Source organism: Phragmites australis, chromosome 1 (assembly GCF_958298935.1).
Source record: "Phragmites australis chromosome 1, lpPhrAust1.1, whole genome shotgun sequence".
NCBI classification, from domain to species: Eukaryota; Viridiplantae; Streptophyta; class Magnoliopsida; order Poales; family Poaceae; genus Phragmites; species Phragmites australis.
Window position 1 is genome coordinate 55,937,333 of NC_084921.1, and position 22,121 is coordinate 55,959,453.

The window sequence follows — 22,121 nt, forward strand, 5'->3', positions numbered from 1 at the left end:
TGTCGTGATTCACTCATGGAAGCACGCTGAAGAACGCTGTCCGTTTCCAATTCGATTTCTTTGTTTTCCCTTTAATTCCTTCTTTTCGATGACTTTTATATTCTCCTTTTTTCCTGAAAAAGAAAATTGGTTCACGGACTGACCTGATCTCCAATTGCTCATTACATATCAAGAGAGGGAATATCAATTTGTTTGTATGAAAAAGTCCGACATGAGATAGTATCTGTTTGGTGTCAGAAAGATGGGGATTTCCAGGTGATTAATGATCGGGCTAAGTACTACCAAACAGTTGAAATATCTGCAAATTGTAGGTTGTAGGGACCAAGCATTATTCAGACTTCTCTGAGCGAGCATCAACCAGAAAAACAAACCCATGACAACAAGACAACAACGGAAGCCTGGAACAATGGAATCCTCACGAACGCTCAATCCAGGAACATAGCCTCTCAAAGGAGAGAAATACAGTGAGCATCATGCAGAACACAAAAACATATCAAGTTACCCAAGCATATCATAGGGTCTGCCCTGCGAGAACTTAGTGGTTTTTCATGACCGTAAAAATAGTGAAATTTGATAGCCAAACAAAGAATGTTCTCTATTCTGAACCTTTTTACCTAATGTATGATTGAAATTTGTGACAAGCTGATAACACTAGCAGCAAAAGATTTTCACCAAGAGTACCAATGCTGGTCGAAACGTCTAACTAACATTGGCAATTTAGGCATCATGCCCACACAATAAAGTATTCCCGCAGTTTATTGAAATCTGGCTTCCTGAAGTTTCAGTCAGAATAAATGCACGTTAAGATGCCCACGCGATCAATATTCTGTAGACATTGTTAATGCACGAGGGAAGCAGCATCTTCCAAAGAGAAACCACTGGAGTACATCACTGCTTTCCGTTACCAATCAACATCAGGAAAATTGCTAAAATACACTCAAATTGATTGGTGCTTCGATGAAACGCTACCCCTCTCTCACTGACATATGGAGCCACCTATGTCAATGACATGTGGGCCAGGATAGCATTTCATCGGAGCGCAATCAACTAGAGTGCATTTCTACAAATCTCTCGTCAACATTCTGCCAAACTCCGTCAAAACTGGAGGGCTGGACTTCACTGATACAATATATCCAACAAGTCTTGTATTATCTATTACGCAGAATCTTTCACATACTTTTACCACCATTCAGGAAATCCGTCCAGGTGAGCAACTCTGCAAATAGACGGAAAAGCAACTGTAAGGTTCCTTTGTGATTGAAGGATATTATTCAGCACGCGAAAAGATGACTAACACCTGAAAAGCATCCAATTATTCGCTCCAAAAGATACAGAAGATAGAAAGGATCATATGCAAAGGAACGAGAATAACTTTACGTAAAGAAATATGGTGCATCAATAGTGTAGTACTTGCAACATCTACGTGGTGGATCTACTGTTCAGAATTCAGATTAAAAAAAAACACACTGTCAAAATGTGAACTAGCATATGGTTTTAACTACACACGCATACCTAAAAAACAAAGCCTTCAAAGCGGCTGTGGTCCTCAAATGCTTGCTCTAGTAAGGATGAAATATTATTAACTAAACATCCAATGACATTAAAAGCATACAAATGAAGTAGTTCTTGTTTACATCATTGAATGGGAAAATAACTAGATGCTTCCTATTACAAGAGGAGAGAGGAAGAAACCACCTTAGGAACTTACCTGAGAATCGAACTAAGTAGAAACAACCTTAAGAACTTAACTGAGAATCAAACTAGGTCAAACCCTAGCTAGCGAAATCAGATGAACTGTTAAAGAAATGGCAGTTGAAGTCATGTGACGCCTAACAAATTTGAATGAAGAAAGAGGACAAGCAAAAACACGAAGTAGCCCAAATTTGTCAAAAGAAGAGAATAGGATGCTCGCTTATCCTCTCAAAGTAGAACTCCTTGGGCCTATAAAAGGGGGCAGGAAAACATCGCAGCTGCAAACCAAGTAGGCAATCCTACCCTTGTTGCATTTCCTCAATACCTTTAAGCAAGGAGACAAGGACCAATGTCTCACACTCATCTCCAGTTCCAAGCACAGAGGAAACATGTCAAATTTCAGGATACCCAAGCCAATGCTATGAACAAAGAAGCAGCACCAGGAACAAATGAGAAGTTTGGGCATGGCCAAAGGATGAAAGATGACAAGAACAAGGATGTGGATACAGTAGCTTCAGACTTCATCAAGCTCAAGCACAGGGCTTGGGCACTCCAGAAGAGCACAACCATGTATCCAGCTTCTTCTTAAAAGTGACATGGTTCAAGAAGTCAATATTATCTACTTATGGTTTGTATCTATAGGTCCTAGTTTGAATAAGAGATGTTGCTTCAAGCCTTGGATATTGCTGAGTCATTTTACCATGGCATTGTTGTTAGCAATATGAATAAGAAAGTAATGTAACTATGTGGCACTATTATTTGCAAGACCGATGTATGGAGTACTTTATATATGGCAATGAGGGCATTATAATACTGTTGGTTGACTTGTTTCTAGTGGCCAATTAAGAAAAACCTGTGCTGATAAAACAGATCTGATAAGAACACTGTAGGAACTTCCAAGTTGAGGAGTCTTCACATGCTCATATGAATTCACCACTAAATCAAATCATGCGAATCATACAGCATCTCCCTAGGGTCTGGACATGTGGGGCTCAAACTCCACAGTATGTTTGTTTAGTAAAATTATCATGTTCAAGATACATCACAGATAGTACACCAGATCAACTATAGAGTTCTATGTGGTTATAGTAGCCCTAAAAAAAAGCTACCTACACAACATTTTCCTCAAGGTACACGAGTAACACAACTGGTAGTTACAATCATATAAACTCATTAGTAGAAGCATTAGCTTTACAGAGATTCTGAAACTGAGAATGGTCCACAGTACACACAGCATAACAACATGGTGCTCAAATTCCAAGTGCAAGTGCTTTGATTCATTTAGGCTAATCTTACGGGAAAATCCACCTACGAAGTTGCAAAGGTACTGGCAACACTGAGAAGAAAGAAAAACAGCAGTTTTGATGGCATGCCACTCTCCTAAGTCGAGTTCTAGGCTATGACACTCCGTGTTTCACTGAAATGTGGATCCTGGGGCATACACCAGGGGGGCATGGGAGTGGCATATCCTGAACTGAAATTCAACTTAGTTGAGCGGTATATGCCTAAAAGATATCTGATAAACGAAAACATCATCCAACTATTCTCATCAAACAATAATATTATGTATCAATCAAGGCTACTGAACAATAGCAAGCTAGTATGAAAAGCTCACCAGCCATCGCTTGCTTGCACTCCAGTTAAGAAGTACTCTCAACTTTTATTGGTTCAAACAGCTTGGTGATATCACGATGCTTGCGGATATGGATTGGGCATTTGTACAGTAAGTCTTGAGCTTCAGAATATCTCCCCTCTGCAAAGAACGAATTGAAAACATGCAGATAGGCAGTATGCGACGGACAGTTATTCGCTGCCAAGGCCTTGAGAAACTCCCTTGCATCTTCAAATGTTCCGTACTTGGCAATGTGAGAAGGGAAGGGGTCCACGAAAGGCGGGAACTTGCGAGCTTTCATCGACCTCAGAAGGGCCAGTGCCTCCTCAAGTTTCTTAACCCTCAGCAACTCGCCAATTACATGCTTGTAAGTGGCTCGCCAGGGTTTCAAGTGACCCTTGTCCACCATCTCAACAAACAAAGTGTAAGCAGCATCAATCTTGTCATGGCTACACAGACCTTTCACCATCACATCCAGCAAATTGGCATCTGCCTCCAAGTTCTTCTCAATCATCTCCATCAAGAACTGCAGAGCTTTGTCCACATCCCCAGCCTCACAGTGCCCTTGGATCAACATGGTCCATGTCTTTAGATCTGGGACACACCCTTCAGCCTCCATTTCATCAAACACTTTGCGAGCATCATCCAACTTGTTGGCCTTGCAAAACCCAAACAACAATTGGCTATATGTAATATTGTCTGGCCGGTGGCCTTCAGCTCTCATCCTTTGCACGATCTCTGCAGCCTCATAGAACCTCCCATTAGTCGTCAGCGCCCTATGGATCCCGTCAAACAATTCCTTCGTCTTGAAGTCCCACACGGTTTCAAACTTCCTCACAACCCGATTGACAAGCTCAAGGTCTGGTGATGGCCCCAGCGAGATGCGTCTGATGATCAGCGGCCCATCCTTCTGCGACGGCTTGAAAGGACCATCCATCATGAGCTCATAGAGCTCCACAGCCTCCCTGAGCATGTGCCGCTTCTGGAAGTTCCTGGACAGCTTCACATAAGTGTCGATATCCACGTGCATCCCTCCGGCCTTCATTTCCTGGATCAACTCCCAAAACTCCCGCACCGACTCCTCCCGGCCGAGCGCCCTCGCCATGGCATTGTACGCCACTGATCCGTGCGTGTACCCCTTCTGACGCCCAGCCCACCTGAAGAAGCCAAGAGCCTTGATCGGATAGTCCCTCAGCTTCCCGAGCACCATGGCCACGGCGGTCTCCGTGAGCGGCAGGTGGATGCCCTCCAGCTTCTTATCGAGCTCCGAGCCATCGTGCTCCCGGACGGCCTCAGCGGCGGCGGAGATGGGGTTACCGGCCTTGGCCTCGTCCCGGGCCTTGGTATAGTGCGCCGTGAGGGAGGCGTAGTCTGCAGCGAGGTTGGCCTTCTTGAATGAGGCGAGGGCGGCGAGGTAGGTGCCCTCGTCGACGGACTGGCCGGCGTCCTGCATGTCGCGGAGGAAGGGCCAGAAGTGGGACTGGGCGGAGGTCGGGTGGGAGGCGAGGGTGCGGAGCATGAGGTTGTATGCGGCGGAGCCGACGGGGTGGCCGGCGGCGGCGGAGCTGCGGAAAAAGTCGAGCGCGAGGGAGGGGTCCTTGGAGAGGCTGCTGAGGTTGTAGAGGACGGATTCCGGGGTCGCGGTGCTGTCGGAAGGCTGGGGCGGCGGCGAGGCGGAGGCGGTGGTGGTGGTGGAGGAGAAGAGGCGGTGGCGGCCGAGGGCGAGGAGGCGGCGGAGGGAGGGAGGCGCCGCCATTTCTTTTCCTTCTCGGGGTTTAGGGGTTTGGTTTGCTCGGCAGTTATGGCCGGGCTGCACTGCATTTGGGAGGAAGATCTCTTGGGCTGAGCTAAGCTTCTTATGGGCTTTGGGCCTAAAGAATGAGCCTCATTTGCAGTTGCAACCTTTTCTCCGTTAATCGAAGCTTTATTGATTTTTATCATCACGTCAACATAATAAAATTATATAAAAATATATTTTTAATCTCTACATAACTCTACATAACTAAGATACACACAGCCAACTAAAAGAAAAAAAAAGGCATAACAGAAACACACAACATAGTGATGAAAGAGTAACACTCTGTGCGGGTCTATGGTAGAGGAGTCTCGATTCATAGTTTAGATTAACATCCAAATCAGGTAAAAAACCACCTAGCCACCCGCTCTAAACGCGCACACGCTGCTGCCACTGTCTCTCGATGCTCTCACCACTGCAGAACAGACCATGTACGGAACTAACACATACAAATATAAATAACCTACAAAGAAGATTTTTTCTTCGTGTTAAAGATAATATTATTTTTTATAGTCATAATGATCATTCTGGAGGAGTTGTCTTTTTTTTTTGAAAAGAAAAGAAAACTACGTAAGAGTTTTGTGAAACGGTAATGCATCTTCCTTGTCTCAGGTGACGACATTGTCATCGGCGGTGAGGTTAGGTTTTTGGATACACCCTAGCCTGAAGGCCCACAACCAAATTTCCATCGCTACTTGATGAATAGGGGGACCCTACTCACCTACTCTCTTGAAAGGAAACTCTGCTCAACAAAAACTTGCATCACTCAAACAGTGGCAATGCAAGAAGGGCCTTCAGCTGGTAGGACCCGGTAGCCAACCAACGACAACAGAAGAAAGCAAAAACTCGAAAAGGCAGCTTGTTAGTGCGCAAGACAAAGAACAACATCATGAGTTCATAGTTAGGAAAAGCAGGCAAGAACATTTTCCTCGTTCATCATGCCCTAATTGGCCTATAACCCACTAAACAAAACTAGCTGCACGCCATAATCCATCATGATCATAGTGTAGACTCACTGACCCTTTCTGAATTCTGAGCAAGAAACATACTACAATAAGAGAAAGCTAGGTGACAGCGATGTACGTAGTGGAGAGAACAAACTGATGAGCTGAGTCATCTCCAGGCCACTTGCTCGCCGGTTTCTAGCCATCTAGGGCAAAAAAAAAAGGCACTTCCTCTCACAGCTTTTCTTTTATTTGCTGCGCGACCTGTCCAAAAAGATCCGCCAGCTTCATGGAGTGATTCATTTCACCCGGTTCCAGCACTTGCTGGATCTAGCGATGCAGAAATTATACATCTACTGAAGATTGATGGGAAAACAGAACGCTTGTTGGATGTGGATTGGCTCATTCAGTTTTTCTCTTTCCCCCCTTTTTTCAGAGGAAGGAGCTCATTCAATTTGTCAGGGGGAAAAACTTTTATTAGTTAATTATAAGGGAATGGTGGTGTTAGGTCGAGAGGTTGGACAGATTTGTGATGAGAGAATCTATTTGGACAGCTAAGGCATGACCGACTAAGTTGGTTCACTGCTTATTCTAATCGACGACAACACGAGTCCATCCACGCTTTCTTTGTCATGTGACTGACTGGAGAACCTTTTCTGAACTCACCTTTCTCTTCTTAATTTAGGAGTCAATTCGAATGGCATTTGGTTAGCTATGCAGCATTAAACTACGTTTGTTGTAGATTTTGCATTTTGTTCATCAAGTCTATTCTCTGATAAAATATATATGATCCAACAGATGGCAGGAATCTCGATGGAAAGAATACTATACTATACTATACTCCATGTGTTGCCTTGACCACAGTTCTTGGATAATTTGTTCCTTCTTTCGTACTGTATCTTGAGTGAGGACCAAGAAGGCTATCTTGAACGCTCTATCGCCCAAACTCCGATGAATATCAGATTCTGCGATGGATATGACCTTACATCTGAAAATTATGATATGCGCGTACCTACAATACATCAGAAAACTACTGAAAAATGAACCTAGTTTCATTTTTTTCTCGAATGCGCAAGAGAGCTGCGTATCTTTCATATTAAGAAGAAGAAAAGCACATGAAATGTGCAGCAACCCTTGACGGGTCTCAGTTTGTCCGAGTAAAGTAAATTCTAGTAAGGCAATTACATAATAAAGAACTACTTAAAAACCAAAAGAGGAGACTAGCTTAGGCTAGGGAGCCAACGGCATGCAGTGCTCCACGATGATGGAGAGCTTGGTTGCTCCTGATGCGCAGAAGGGCCATTAGGGAGGCGGTAGGGCTACAATGGTTGTTAAAACGATGTCATTACGAGATAGCCACACCCTTCCAGTTGAGAAGAAGGATGAATGAGTCGAAGCCCTTGCGAAGATGCTTAGTGATACGCCGGCGATGGTCCATCCACCAAGAAACAATAGGGGTCTCGGTCGCCGGAGCTTGAATCCCCATCACCTACCACCACATCATCGATAAGGGCCATTAGGGAGGCGGTAGGGCTACAGTGGTTGTTAAAACGATGTCATTACGAGATAGCCACACCCTCCAGCTGAGAAGAAGGATGAATGAGTCAAAGCCCTTGCGAAGATGCTTAGTGATACGCCGGCGATGGTCCATCCACCAAGAAACATAAGGGGTCTCAGTCGCCGGAGCTTGAATCCCCATCACCTGACACCACATCTCTTTCGCCACGGGGCAGTGGAGCAACAGGTGGCCTAGTTTCGTTTGAAAACATATCTGACTTAAGTTACAGTGAAATATTTCTGAAGTACCCATTGGCAAAACAATCACACAAACCAGAATCAAAGGCATGAATAGTGAGCCGGTAAAGATGATGTATACTCCAAGGGCTCTTTTACGGTACACCTCTTATCCCTAGAGAGGTAAGAGGAGTAATGAATTCTAGCCATTGATTAGTCAAAAGAGAAAAGGAAGGTTAGTTTGCTATATGTGGTCAAAGAAAAAATGGAATGTCCTAAACCAGTGCAACAGTATTAATTAACAATCAATTACGTATGCAGACTCCTATTTAAGGCACCGTATGTATGTATACATATGTCACTGTATTCAATATATAGAGTTTTATTAAAAAAAGTCTAGATAGGCATACGTGGTGGGTATAAATTCCAATTAACTTGGTGTTTAAATAAGACATGTAAGGTTTCACTATCGATTAAATAAAAAACCAGATGTATTTCCTTTGTAGTCTCAATATTGTGATTTCAAATTTGAATTCGAAATTTTATTAGAAGAATTTAATAGTTTATTGTACTATTAAATTTGAATACTCATTATTGAGGACGTAGATGTGTATGACAGTAAAATGTAGAAATCACTAAAAAAAATAGATGAGTACGGTGTATAATACTATAGCAAGTGGTATTATTGTTGTCACTAACTACTATATTAAGAGCCACATAATTAATAACATACGCATAAAATATTCTTCTTTCCTTATTTACTATGTGGTAATTGACATTAATAGCTTTTGCATGGTACCACATGATCTATTATCTCACATGGGGTAAGAGAAATATCAACTATTAGATCAACTAAAATGGATGGTTCATATCAACTTAGGTATACTTAAAAAAATCAATACTCCAATTTAGGCTAATCGTTTTTCAGGCAACCCAGGAACTCCACAACTTTCACTCTTTCAGTATGCAGGACGAGGAAGAAAAGCATCCACTTTCAGTGCACGCACATCGCTGTCAGATTGAAGCAAGTGGCCACAACTGCTTCCTTCCAATTCTTTTTTTCTACAACCTATAAAGTCCATCGTAGCTTTCCACGCACTACATGAGTCGTACATGGAGGAAAGGAGGAACACTCATTCTCATGAGATGGCTTCCACCAACCGGACATCATGGTGTAGCTTTCAGGCTCCATTATATTGCTGGCTGCAAAGATACTGCATTATTTTTCAACGCATTTCCTTGGATGCAGAAAAGGAGCTGGAGTAGCATTAGCAAGAAGAAATCTTCAGCTTTTCCTATTTTTGCTGTTGACCTCTCATCGATCTTGGAGAACATAAATAATCAATCGGGTTTCGGTAGCTTTCAGAAGATCTCGTGTGTTCACAGGCCCTGATGGTTTTTCATCTTTTCCATGCAAATTAAAGCAACGGGCTGCACAGCCTGCACTTCGATAAACTGGGACGACGGAACTGAACTGTTGAGCCATGTGGGAGACAAGTGTAAGAATACTCCGACTAGGCATGTGAAAGCCAAGTATATATGCTGGTCCATCATCAGGCAAAAGAATCTTTGGGAAGAGCGTACAATTAAGCAGCATGCTATAACGCTACTCCTAATTTTAAGTTTTAGTTGTCTCTTCGGAGTTCTGATGGCTATTATTTGCTGGTTCTTAACTTGTTCTACTGAAGTAACTTGAGGTGATGTTGGGGGCTAAGAATTTGTCAGGCTCAACGGCGGTGTCATTATTTGGTGACTCTATGATTCTAGTTACCCCTTATCAGTCGCAGTCGAATCAACTGGGCAATGCTTGAAAGCGACTCCTCCCGTAGGAAGAGCAATTCCTTTCGCCTCAAGCAGCCCTGGAAACGTCTATTTGCTCCTCACCTCGTCTCCTTTTGCATTCTCCCTTGCATTCTCGAGTCACCAATAACACAAACCATTTATTTATTTATTTATGTGGCCAGAAAAAGTAGTGCCCTTGAGAGCCATATATAAACATACAAGAGGGAGAGAGAGAGAGGTTAAGGAGCTCTCATATATCCAATGCAACTCTCTTCTCCACTCCCTTTGTGTTGTATAGTTGCATGTGCTGTTCAGTTACACTGCTCTGCCTCTCCTTGTTGAGGTAGTTAGGAGAGGAGGAGCAGCAGCAGTGGAGTTCAGCTCACCTATGGAGGTGGAGGCTTGCTACAACTATGGCTACCTCCCTGCAGGCAGGCACCAGCCACCATATGCCCCCCCTCCTCCCCACCCTGCAGGTCTGTCTCCTGATCCATGCATGCTTGTGGCACATTCTCTTTTTGTTCCTTCAGCGGTTGTTTGGTTTAATTTCTAAATTTTTCTTTCAGCTTCTCTTCTTTTTACTGATCTCTTTGGTCCGTTCATGCTTGTTCTCAAGAAGAAATTGGTTCCTGGCTGGTTCTTGCATCTGGCTTCCTTTCTTTTTTATGAACAATCTGTCCAATTATGTCTGCTCACACTGGTTCGCTCTTAAGCTTTTGCCTTGTATTTTCAGTTACTCCTTTCATGGTGGTTTAGAAACACTGGTTTGCTCTTGTCTTGAGGAGGATTGTAGTGGGGTTTCTGTGTGTTATATTCTGTTTCACTAGATGCAACAAGATTTTTTAAAAAGAGGAACAAGAAAAATAATTTTCGCCCTCGCTTTATTGACGTAAAGGAGGCTGATCTCAAGTTGGAATCCAGCCTTTATGTGAAAGTTTTGTAATGCAATACTGGGAGGGGAACTATACACCACCTTTTTCTTCAATACAAGGAATCGCTTCGGAAAACTTTTAGTTAAAGAATGGCTTACTTGCAGCAGTTTAACAGATTCTTGTGGATATAATTTCAGAAGATGGCGAGTTATGGGAGTACTTCCCTTGCCCCTTCTGTTACATCGAGGTTGAGGTGCCCTTCATAAGCAACCACCTTCAGGAGGAGCATTGCTTCGACACCAAAAATGCGGTAAGTCTCTCTCTGTTTCTTCTCTCTGCACGCAGCTGTTTGTGGGCAGTATTACTTTGCAAAACCACTCTGATCAATCAAGGTCTAGTCTCAATATAATCAATAGTCTCAAACATGGTACATATGCATTTACAATCATGATATAGTTGGTAATCACTTTAGTATCGAGTATGCTGTTTTGTAAATCACAGGGAATTCCTTTCTTGAGTCAGTTTTTGAATATCAGTGCAACCTGTAAACTTTCTCTTTGTTTGGTCATTTTTCTAAGAAAATTTAAAGGAGTGCTCTAGTAAGCTTTCCTGTATGTAATTTTTTCAACCACAAGTCCTAAAGCTTTTAACGATGATAGCAAAGTACTCACCTCACCACCCTTCTATCTATGTAATTCGAATGTATAAAATCTGGCCGACAAGCTAGACAAAATAATCAACGTTCCTTATTATATAGCAAAGATTTACCGGTTATTGATGACCTTCAGGTTTGCCCGATCTGTGCCAACAATCTCGGTAAAGACATGGCTGCACACTTCAGAGTTCAACACTCGCATCTTCTCAAGGTAAAGACATGGCTGCTCCTACTACTTCACATCCACAACGACCAATGAAGTAACTGATCATGGTTCATGACAGAGGAGGAAGCCTTCCAGGCCAAGCTCATGGCCTGCAGCTGCTAACAACTCAGCACCTGGGAAGGGAACCACATACTTTGAAGAGCCCCAACACTACAGGATGAGCAGCAGGCCATACCAAGATCCTGCACCTGATCCACTGCTCTCCCAGTTCATCTGCAGCATCACGCAAACCGACCATGCGATCTCGGGTGATGCTGAAAAGAGTGGTGTTGCAATGATCCCAGATGATCATAGGTAATATATTCAGATACCAAATTTTCAGGTGCTGCATCAGTATCTTATCACTGCATGGACGCTAGTGATCTGAGTGTTGTTTCTCAGGTTGAACAAGGGTTTGAGTGACGATGCGTCCAAGCTGGGACTGCAGGAGAGGTTGCAGAGGATCGAGTTTCTCACGGAGATACTCATGTCCACGATTCTTTGATGTGTTCCCTAGGGTTTCTTGAGCAGTTTTTAGGATTTCGTGGGTGCAGATGTACCACTGTCACGTATGCAAAGCAGTTCCCTGCCCAACATATTTACGGCTATACTATCAACTTTGGCTATCTAGCTGAATGTTATATATATTATGGTCCAACCTTGTTCATATGAATTGCTCTAGGAGGATATACCAGTTTTCTGCAGACTTTTTGTGTGCTGCGATCCGTCAGGATTAACATCCTATCAATTTTGAATGTCTAATTTTCAAAAAATATAATTGGAGAAAAGATACAATAATAAGAATAGAACTCTACAATGAAAACATAAATAATAGCTTGTTCCATCTCAGAAGAGCATTTCCCAGTTAGAGCGAAAATTGGGAACATGCTTCTGTGGTCAGAGTATATAATACCACAACAAACTGATTGAAGTAAGAACAGGTGTGAGGTGAGATATAACAGCCCATGAGAAACATAATGGAAAGGGATCAAAGAAAGAAAACTTATAAATTAATATATATAAACTCTCGTATGCTCTACATGTATCATCAATATCACCATATCTAGCTCTACTCCAAGGGCACTACTAGTGGACAAAAAACAGTTACATCAGAATTTAATCCTAGGAGACAAATGTTACGTTTGGAGGAGTAACACCCATCATCTCGTAATACGCTTTCTCAGCCTCGGCCATTCTTGTCTGGAAAATTCCCCATTCTTTCCGGCAACGCTCTCTTACCTACATAAACGGAACCATGATAAAGTTCATTGATCTACAAACGTTCAGCCTGAACACACTCCTACGAAGATGAGATTATCTAAGAAAGTTGTAGGATTCATACCCCTTCCCATGGTGCCCTTCCATGCTCCGACTGCCCCTGTACATTTTCAATATGGAAAAAAGGTTGGCATTAAGTGCAAATCCAGGTGTTACAGTAGGATCTGATGCTAAACAGTATGCTTCTTTTATTCTTACCTGGTTCCCAAGAGAAGGAACCACTTGATGTACAATCCATTGGGAATCAACAACACCGATTTTCTCATGAGCAGGCTGCAAAGAGTAAAAGCACAATCGAAGACATGGACAAGATGGTCAAAAGCTACTGAAAAAGTTCTTTAGCAAATTACTGAAGAAGTGTTAACAAGGACCAAGGGAAGTAGTCAGAAAATCTCTTCAATTCTTTGACAATGCTGTACAGTGCATACCTCCACACATTTCCGGAGAGCAAAATCAAGGCCCCATCCATGAACCAAGTCATTCTGCAATAAAAAGCAGATATCAATGACGCGAAGTGGACATGCAGAGGAGAGCTGATAATGAAATTATGTTATACCTGAATCATATGCCACACACATCTCCATGCATCTCTCGAGAAAACTGGAGCCATTATTTCAACAAACCTGTACATCAAGCATACACGGTTAGTCCCTCTATACCGGGCAACCAGAGTAAGCAGACACAGCTGCTATGGGGGCAAAACAACATACGCAGCGCATGGAGGAACGTGAGGATCAGAGCACCAGCCTTCCCTCTCCTCTGTATCCCTGCCAGAATCAAACCACCAAACAAATAGCTTCATAAGATTTTTTTTGTTTTGAAAAATCAAGTTCTATATCTCAGCAAAGAGGCTGAGAATTTTTGTTGCCTTGCACAAGGCTTAATCTTTTGGATCCTTGTGCAAAGCACATTTTGAGAAATATTGTCTCCAGCATCACTATCTATATATGAGGTAACGCATATTTATAGAGGACAAAACAAACAGCTCATTGTAGCTACAAACTAGAGCCCCCCTCCACTTACTTGTGGACCTGACGATCCCTTCTTCTTTTGGTCATCTGCCATGTCAATCCCTTATCTGGCTCTAAACCAGGTTGTGAGATTTCTAGTTGATATTTCTTGACAAGTCTAATGTACCTGCAACGTAAATCATGTTAGCAAGGGCAAAAAAACTGAACTGAAGAAACGGCTAGGTGAAGATCGAAAGCGTACTCCTCTGCATTAAAATGCTCAACTCCAAGGTCCTCATCCCAGATAAATATATACTCATAGGGTGCCACAATATCAGGGTGCAAGAATCTTTTGGCATACCACCTAGAGGTCACGATAATCAGTAACTTCTAGAATCAACTTCCAAATCTAAACAATTAAAGAATAATAAAGCTTCAGAGCACACCATTTTGCTTGTTTTCGGACACTTATATGGATAGCTCGCTTTGACCACTCAAATCCGTCCCATTCACTCACCCTGCCATCATAGTGGAATAATAGGATAGCAAAATTATCCGAAAACTGCAACAGCCAAGGTCAAAACTATCAGGCAGTTTACCAAGTTATAATTCCATGACATGTGTACATTTAAAGATAAATTTAAAGTTACCAAAAAGAAAGAAAACGGCAGTAGTCCTGGCTAGACTATAGAACCTGGGATGTAAGAGTAACTTCAGATGTATTAAATAGATTCTCTAAAAAAAATACCTTCTTGACTGCCCTATTTATGTTCTCTTTCTGTGAAATTCCAACAGTGAAAGTAACAAGGTACTTCGGCTTGAAGGGTAGGTCCTGCGAATTCAAATATCCGCATCAGCGAGAAACGAAGATACAAGTTACAAAACTTGTGTGAGATTTAACTCAAATGGTGAGGTTAACTTTGACGAAGCATCATGGTCAGGGTTCAGAAATTAAGATGGCAATAATCAACTTTGATGAAAGATGAAGGGCAGAATGCAAAAACTGGGCTTAAAAATCAGCAAGAAAAGAAGCATATAGGGCAAGACAGAACATTTATATAAACTGAATAGACAATAAGATGTGAATTCACTGCAACACTCAGATCTTCAGCATATGAAAGCTTTCACCAGCAGGGCGAGAACAACAATCATTGAAAAGATTGTGTAGGAGCAGCACACAGGCATAAGAATTTACAAGATGACAAGGAGCAGGCATATGCTAATTCTTTGCAGGCAATGTGAAGGGAATAATACAGCATAACTCGTTTTCTAGGAGGAATAAACCATAATATAGTGGAAAGGAAAAGAAGAAAAGGCATCCCGAAAACTGAAATACATCTGATATGAGACAAGCAGCGCATACAAGAACAGTTACCTCATCCGGGTTTCCCCATAATCTGTGCTGATGAAAATCAGACTCTGGTACAACAATACCAGGTGCTAGGCTCTCTGCACCCCTGGGGTTTGTTGGTACATAAATCTACAAAGTTATCAACCAAGATCTTTTTTAGATTTAAGAAAAACACTAAAAAGCAAAGATTTCTCACAAAACAAAAATCAAGGTATAATCCTCAATGATACTGTGATTACATGGAAACAGTGTATTTTCAAGCAATACAAAATTTCGAATAACATAAAAAGATGAGATCTGGTGTATTTCCAGGGAAAAAATAAGGATACATAAGTAATCTACTTTGAGTGAGAAATGCGTAACAAAGTTTCATATTGAGGTATTCAGCTAGAAGCAGCATCCTACCTTCATGGTAGTGTTTGAACTTGGTTCAGAACCATTTCCTCTTGCATTCCTAGCAGCAGTCCAAGCATGATTAAGTATAGCTTGAGCTGTCAGTCCTGAGTTCTTGTCTTCTATGTAGGAAACAATGGTAGATGGAAAGTGAAGCTGCGACATTTTCAAACGGTAATTAGTTAACTTGTTGAAATGTAATTGCATCGGTATAGTATGTGAATAGACCATGTCCATACCTTTGTTATGTTAACTGTTGGGAATGAAATTCCAATAAAGAAACCAAGCACCACCCCAACAATTGTTACTACAATGAGCCTCATTGTTTCGTTAGGCTTCCTAATTGCACTGCAAGGGTGCAAGAGAAAGATGAAAACAAGGTAGCATTGTGAGCAATAGGTGAAAAGGAAAAGGGCGGGGATAATGCAAACCTGCGTGCAACAATGGGAAGTTTTGCCATTGCCTGCTATAGCAGTATAACTACTGGAGATTGAGTCTTGTGAATGGCAACTTCTACACATTGCTCAATGGGAGCATAATGATGGTAGCTGGAATCTCATGTACACAGTACACCGATGAAAAGCCCAGCTGAAAGACAGTGGTATCTACATCAAAATTCAAAATAGGCTCGTTGTAATGGCATTGTAAATTAATAATCACAAGGCACTGAAGCACAATTACATTAGGATTCTAGTAAATAGACAAACAGAAGGCCCGGATTAGCAGCTGTTACCCAGTGGCTACTCTTGACAAGTTATAGAGTTCAATAGATTTGAGTTGTCATGTTATGGGTTCCACGGCATTAATGGAAGGCCCTTGTGCGAACATCAGAAACAGTTACTGCTCATTGAACATGGAAGTTCCACACGGCCACGCGACACCAAAATAAAAGGAGAAAAGCGCAATACTGTACTATATGGTAATATTGCCGTGTGTGCTTGAACAAGCTTTGATGAGAGGGGCCCGTGCGAAGTAGTAGTAGAAACCCCATTCATTGATTGTTGGATCAGAGAGGAGGTTATGCTTGCGGAATATTTGAAGCTCTAAAGTTGCAACCTACTGGCAGGAATTGATTCCTGTTGCCCTGCCCTCGCCCACGGCGTAACGCCGAAGCAAGAAACAGGGGAGAAAGAAAAGCAAAAACCGGACTTTATTTAAGAAGAAAAGATGCTGTTCCCCTCTAAAAACTTGCTTCTTCGATGTGGATGAATGCTCGATCCAATATCCTACCTGATCGAACGAATTGATCGCCGAAAAGAAAATACAGAAAAGTAATTAAATAATACTACATGGCACGCATCAATGGGGGATAAGAAGAAGCCGAACCCCGCGCGATGTGAATGGAGATCGATAAGCACTGAGCTCTCTCGAACAGACCAATCTATTGAATTGGGTAGCTGCGGAGATCGAGGGAGGCGGTTCGTCATTACCTGGAAGGCCGAGCGAGGGCGGGCGGCGGAGGTTGAAACCCTAGAGGAATCCGGCCGTGGCGTGCGGGGAGGGGTGCGCGTGTGAAGAAGAACGGAGGAGGGGAGGAGAGGAGAAGGAGATGGCTTCGCTTCGATTCGTGTCGTCGTGCGGTCACACCAAACAAACGCGCCGCTAGCTATATCACCATTACTTTATATAACCACCGCCCCTACTGTAAAGTCAACTTCATTACCAATTCATTAATTCTCTTATTTATATAATAATTTTTATATACCCATTCGATACAAATATTAACACAAATAAAATAGAATATGCGTCTCTAAGAGCTAGTGAAATATTTCGTTCCATCCCCTTCTACATCTATTTTTTAAAATAAGATGGTAGGTACTCTGTCTTTTAATTGAAGGGGGAAATAAAATAAGGTGCAATTACATAATGGTAGCTCGAAGGTGCCAAATAAAGAGGTTACGACAACAAGCTAAACGAGATACAACATATAGTTGTACAAGCGTAGAATTTTTAGTTTTCCACCTAAACTCTCTAGGTAGTGAAGCGCCAAATGTTGATATCTTCCTTTGCTTTGAGGGCCACCTTCATGCATTCTTCTTCGCGGCCTTCGAAAACGCGACGATTTTGCTCTTTCTAAATATTCTACCAAACATAAAGGATTATCCCCATCTTCGCTCGCCGTTCCGGTCTTGTGCCCGTCAATCCGATCTTGTACAACCACCCTATGAGAGAATCTCCTAACTCGACAGTACACCTATATTTTTGGCCCTAAACTTTACCAGAGACGAAGAAATTCGCTAAATCTTCATCAAGGATGCAGATTTATTAGGACAAATTTGATTTAACCAATGCTATTTAACCAATGGTGACAAATCTGATTGATTTTCTCAATATTTTTTAACAGTTTTGCTATTTATCTGTTGACAGATTTTTACTCTAAATCTATCTATTTTTATGACCCTCTGAATTGCTTTGGCAGTTGTATGCTGTTTGATAATTCTCTAATGGATTTTTTTTCTATTATCAGGTTTTGATATGCACCTGTAACCTGTTGAGGGGGCTAGAGAGAGCCGAACAATTTTGACATCCTCGATTTTATCATGATCAACACTTGTTTCAAGACATCTTGTTACTGCAAGTGTGAAACAACAAAATAAACTCAGTATGTTGTACATATTAGGAATGAAATTAAACTTAATTCATGGCATTGCTAATTGAAATATTAACCCTTTGTTATTCTCTCTTTATTTATATATGTTAGGTGCTATTTGGTTTAAGACCAAATTTTGGCACTCATAAAAGAAAAAAAATATGGCCGGCCAATGCATGCTTGCACAATTCCTGGCTGCATAAAGGCAGGCAAATCGGCCGTCCATGTTTTGTCTTGGCCTCTTGCCCATGCTCTGCTTACGTGGCAACATGAGATTGAGTGCATTAATTACTCTGTTTATTTGATAATGATTGATAAACGACTATGACTATTTTTCTAAATAATGAGTCTAATTTGTAATCTGTTTGCATCAACTTATTCCTTACAATTAAATCTACAATTCAATACCAATGTTGATCATATTTTAACAATAAATAGGTAATGATATGTAGACCCCATATGTCATAATCACAATTTTTTATTGTCGTACCATTGGCTTGGTTGTAAAGCAAACACTATTTTCTAAGCCAAATTTTGTCACTATACCAACATTGGTCATGACTAATATTTGGTCAGGCCTGTTCGTGTCAACAACCAATCATGCCCTATATTTTGAAACGGAAAGATATCATTACATGTGAAGTCGATTTCTTTTCCATGTCCACTTTGCATGAGATGCATGCTTTCACCAGCTGCCAGCTAGTTCTTCAGAGCTCACACACGACGTTTTTCCTTAAGATTATATTCAGACAAATCGTGCTTTGAAGCAAAGTCTCGCAGATCAAATATAATCCAAGGCCAAAGCTTAAAGCTGTGGCATGATTCATCCTACACTACACTACAGTGGGCCAAATATAATGTCTTTGCTTCGAAGCAAGGGCCTAAGCAAAAGTATATATGCATGCATCCTCTTCTCCTCTCCATGCAGCACCACTCACAAGCACCTCAAGCTTTGTAGCAACTAAGCAAGCATCGATCGACCATGGCTTCTGCTCCCCTGAAGGTTCCCCTTGCTCCCCTCCTCCTTCTCCTCTGCATCGGCCTGGGTGCGTGCGTGGCTCGGCGCAGCGACTTCTCCATCGTGGGCTACTCGGAGGAGGACCTGTCGTCGCACGAGAGGCTGGTCGAGCTCTTCGAGCGGTGGGTGTCCAGGCACCGGAAGGCGTACGCGAGCTTCGAGGAGAAGCTGAGGAGGTTCGAGGTGTTCAAGGACAACCTGAAGCACATCGACGAGACCAACCGGAAGGTGAGCAGCTACTGGCTGGGGCTCAATGAGTTCGCCGACCTCACGCACGACGAGTTCAAGGCCACCTACCTCGGCGTCAGGGCCGATCATGATCTGTCGCCATCGCCAACAAGGAGGAGCTTCAGGTACGAGGACGTGGCTGTGGCGGGCTTGCCCAAGACCGTGGATTGGAGGAAGAAGGGCGCGGTCACCGATGTCAAGAACCAGGGCCAGTGTGGTAATTAGCATGCACTAAGAATATTTTATCGTTGGATGACTTGGATCGATTAATATTGCATTGTTGATCAGGCAGATTTCTCATTGCATTCATGCATGCATATATGTCACACACACGCAAAAATAAAATAAAAATCGGCAGGGAGCTGCTGGGCGTTCTCGACGGTGGCGGCGGTGGAGGGCATCAACCAGATCGTGACGGGGAACCTGACGGCTCTGTCGGAGCAGGAGCTGATCGACTGCGACACGGACGGCAACAACGGCTGCAACGGGGGGCTGATGGACTACGCCTTCAGGTACATCGCGGCCAACGGCGGCCTCCACACCGAGGAGGACTACCCCTACCTCATGGAGGAGGGCACCTGCGAGCGCAAGAGGAAGCAGCAGGCACCTGGGCACGACGATGTGGTGGTGACAATCTCGGGGTACGAGGACGTGCCCAGGAACAACGAGCAGGCACTGCTGAAAGCGCTCGCGCACCAGCCTGTGAGCGTCGCCATTGAGGCCTCAGGCAGGAGCTTCCAGTTCTACAGCGGGGGTGTGTTCGATGGTCCCTGCGGCACGGAGCTGGATCACGGGGTGGCGGCCGTCGGGTACGGGGCGGCGGCCGGCAAGCGGGGCCACGACTACATCATCGTGAAGAACTCGTGGGGCGCGCAGTGGGGCGAGAAGGGGTACATCCGCATGAAGAGGGGCACCGGAAACCACCAGGGCCTCTGCGGCATCAACAAGATGCCCTCCTACCCAACCAAGAACTAATTAACGTGTTATAATTAACATTTCAAGAAATTAAACCAACATTAATTTGCTGCTGCTGCTGCTTCATCGATCAGTTGCATTTGAAGAGCTACGTACTTGATTGGATTCTGGTTCTTGCATGTTTCCCTTCATGCTCTCACATCCCATCATCTTGCATATATTGTTTTCAATAAGGAGAGATCGACTACTGTATTGGTTGCAAGATTTGGTTAAGAGATGAATTGGTACGGTGTTGATCGAGCAACAAACATCTCTTTGTCCCTTGGTTTTCTGACCGAAAACAAGTTTGAGCTGAAGAGACATTTCTGACCGAAACGAAGGATGGGATCGAGAGCCGTCTGAGTAATCCATGGAAACTCATACATATACCAGTTACTCATCGCCATACTTAATTAGTTCTGGAAAACAAACAGCCACCAACCAATCGTATGCAATTAAATCTAGCTGTAAAAAAAAAGAGAGAGAACAGTCACGTGCGAGCAAAGAAAGCATCACGCGTTACCGTAACACATACACACGATAAGAACCAAGAAACCAATCCCACGACTCGCCGCCCGCGTCGCTCTTACGTGCAACTCGGGCAGCTCTACGCCTCTCGGCGCCGCTGCCCCTCTCACCTCCTCCCCACGTCTCGTTGCCGTCTGAGCTGGTTGCTGGATGGTGGTGGCGGGGTTTCCCCATGGGTTCTTCTCGTTTCGCGGTGGCGAGCCTCAAGGTCACTGGCTCGAGCTCCGGCGAAGCTCGCAACGGCGAGCTGATCCGGACGGCCCTCGTTCGGATGTGGTCTCAGGCCTGACAAGTGATGGCAGGCAACAACGTCTCAGTGCCACGTGACATGGACGCTCATCGTCACCAGATCTGCGATGGGGGCGCGATGCGGGCGCAACTAGGCAATGGGTGTGGCTGCGCAACGGCGCCCACAGCGTGGATGCTGGTGTGGCTAGGAGGCGGGCGTGGAGCGGTGTTTCCCGTGGTGGCTGCGACCATGAGGTCGGCGGCTGGATCCGGAGCCCCCACGGTGGATCCTTGAGGATTTAGTAGGGGACGAGCTAGGGCAGCGCACAGTGACGCCATTGGAGGGGACGAGCAGGGCGGAGCATGGAGGCCACGGCGTCCGCCCATGGTGACGACAGTGTGGAGGAGGACCGGGTCGGCGTGGAGGTCACGTGCGGCAGTGGCGTGGCTTGCAGTGGAGGTCGTGGCGATGCCGTCCATGTGCAACAAGCAGGCGTACGACGCCCGCACGAGGTGATGATGGCTTGAGGTGGCCAGGGGTGACGCGAAGGTGGTGGCCACATGCTGAGGAGAGGGGCATGGTGGTCGGGCGTGCAGGGGTGTGGCGGTTGCGGCTAATAGTGGCGTGCGGGCATGCATGGAAAGGTAGCGGATGGATGTTTGCGCCCGTGAGCCAACTGAACGTTAGCACGGTGGATTGGAGGTGGACAAGTGCTCCGTAGCGACTAGTTCGCATGGCGGTGGTTGGTTCGATGCGGAGAGGCCTCACCTGCACAGGGCGTTGTGTTGGATGGTGGCTGCTATGAGGTTTCAACGACTGGGACGGCGTGGCAATACCTTAGAGACACCTGGATCGGGCTATGTGGCCCAGTTCGGCACAGGAGTGGTGCAGGCGGTCAGTGGTGATACGTAAGCATCGCCTTGGTCTCGGCTTGGCGGTAGTCGGTCCCGCAAAGCGATGGCCGGTTCATTGCGAGAGTGGCTTGACTGGTGCAATGGAGGTCGGATCTGTGTGAAGTCGGTACGAATCGACACTACGTAGTCGGATCTGGATGGTGGAGCATTGGAAATCGACATGACGTAGCAGTCAATGGAGCCAGGTGGTGGCCGGTCCTGCATGGCGGTGTCTTATTTGGCATGACATGAGGTGGCACAACAGCCTAATGGTTGGTTCTCCGCAGCTACGATGTACGGTCCCACATGATGACAACTGTTTTCGGTGATGCACGTGGTGGCACAACATCGGTGGTGGAGGTGCGACGGCCTGGTGGGTGAACCCACGTGGCTGCTGCATATGGTCCTGCATGGTGGC

The 22,121-nt window shown here is 44.2% G+C and overlaps 4 protein-coding genes across 5 annotated transcripts; 2 read left to right on the forward strand and 2 right to left on the reverse strand.

Annotated features, from left to right (window-relative positions):
* Window positions 1–478: 478 nt before the first annotated feature.
* On the reverse strand, window positions 479–5,105 carry LOC133929488 (pentatricopeptide repeat-containing protein At3g48250, chloroplastic-like). Its single transcript, XM_062376261.1, has 2 exons — window positions 3,308–5,105; window positions 479–1,216 (listed from the first exon to the last, which is right to left on the reverse strand). Exon 1 carries the CDS (start codon window positions 5,058–5,060, stop codon window positions 3,333–3,335), a length of 1,728 nt encoding a protein of 575 aa, XP_062232245.1. The 5' UTR covers window positions 5,061–5,105; the 3' UTR covers window positions 479–1,216; window positions 3,308–3,332.
* Window positions 5,106–9,770: 4,665 nt separating this feature from the next.
* Window positions 9,771–12,016, forward strand: LOC133929516 (protein DEHYDRATION-INDUCED 19 homolog 5-like). The gene is made up of 5 exons (XM_062376299.1): window positions 9,771–10,035; window positions 10,629–10,741; window positions 11,220–11,297; window positions 11,371–11,606; window positions 11,694–12,016. The coding sequence occupies exons 1-5, from the start codon at window positions 9,948–9,950 to the stop codon at window positions 11,794–11,796; spliced, it is 618 nt and encodes a 205-aa protein (XP_062232283.1). The 5' UTR covers window positions 9,771–9,947; the 3' UTR covers window positions 11,797–12,016.
* Window positions 12,017–12,281: 265 nt separating this feature from the next.
* LOC133929496 (uncharacterized) lies at window positions 12,282–16,847 on the reverse strand. Of its 2 annotated transcripts, none has more exons than XM_062376271.1 (15): window positions 16,694–16,847; window positions 15,695–15,851; window positions 15,503–15,611; window positions 15,276–15,419; window positions 14,895–14,999; window positions 14,268–14,351; window positions 13,966–14,081; window positions 13,782–13,883; window positions 13,593–13,706; window positions 13,280–13,336; window positions 13,126–13,192; window positions 12,998–13,051; window positions 12,768–12,842; window positions 12,634–12,669; window positions 12,282–12,530 (listed from the first exon to the last, which is right to left on the reverse strand). In XM_062376271.1, the coding sequence occupies exons 2-15, from the start codon at window positions 15,721–15,723 to the stop codon at window positions 12,414–12,416; spliced, it is 1,209 nt and encodes a 402-aa protein (XP_062232255.1). In that variant the 5' UTR covers window positions 15,724–15,851; window positions 16,694–16,847; the 3' UTR covers window positions 12,282–12,413. The 2 variants fall into 2 exon arrangements, with proteins under 2 accessions (XP_062232255.1, XP_062232264.1); XM_062376280.1 differs by having other exon boundaries at window positions 15,695–15,868.
* Window positions 16,848–18,787: 1,940 nt separating this feature from the next.
* LOC133929510 (cysteine protease XCP2-like) lies at window positions 18,788–20,309 on the forward strand. The gene is made up of 2 exons (XM_062376292.1): window positions 18,788–19,316; window positions 19,458–20,309. The coding sequence occupies exons 1-2, from the start codon at window positions 18,836–18,838 to the stop codon at window positions 20,072–20,074; spliced, it is 1,098 nt and encodes a 365-aa protein (XP_062232276.1). The 5' UTR covers window positions 18,788–18,835; the 3' UTR covers window positions 20,075–20,309.
* The last annotated feature ends 1,812 nt before the right edge of the window (window positions 20,310–22,121 follow it).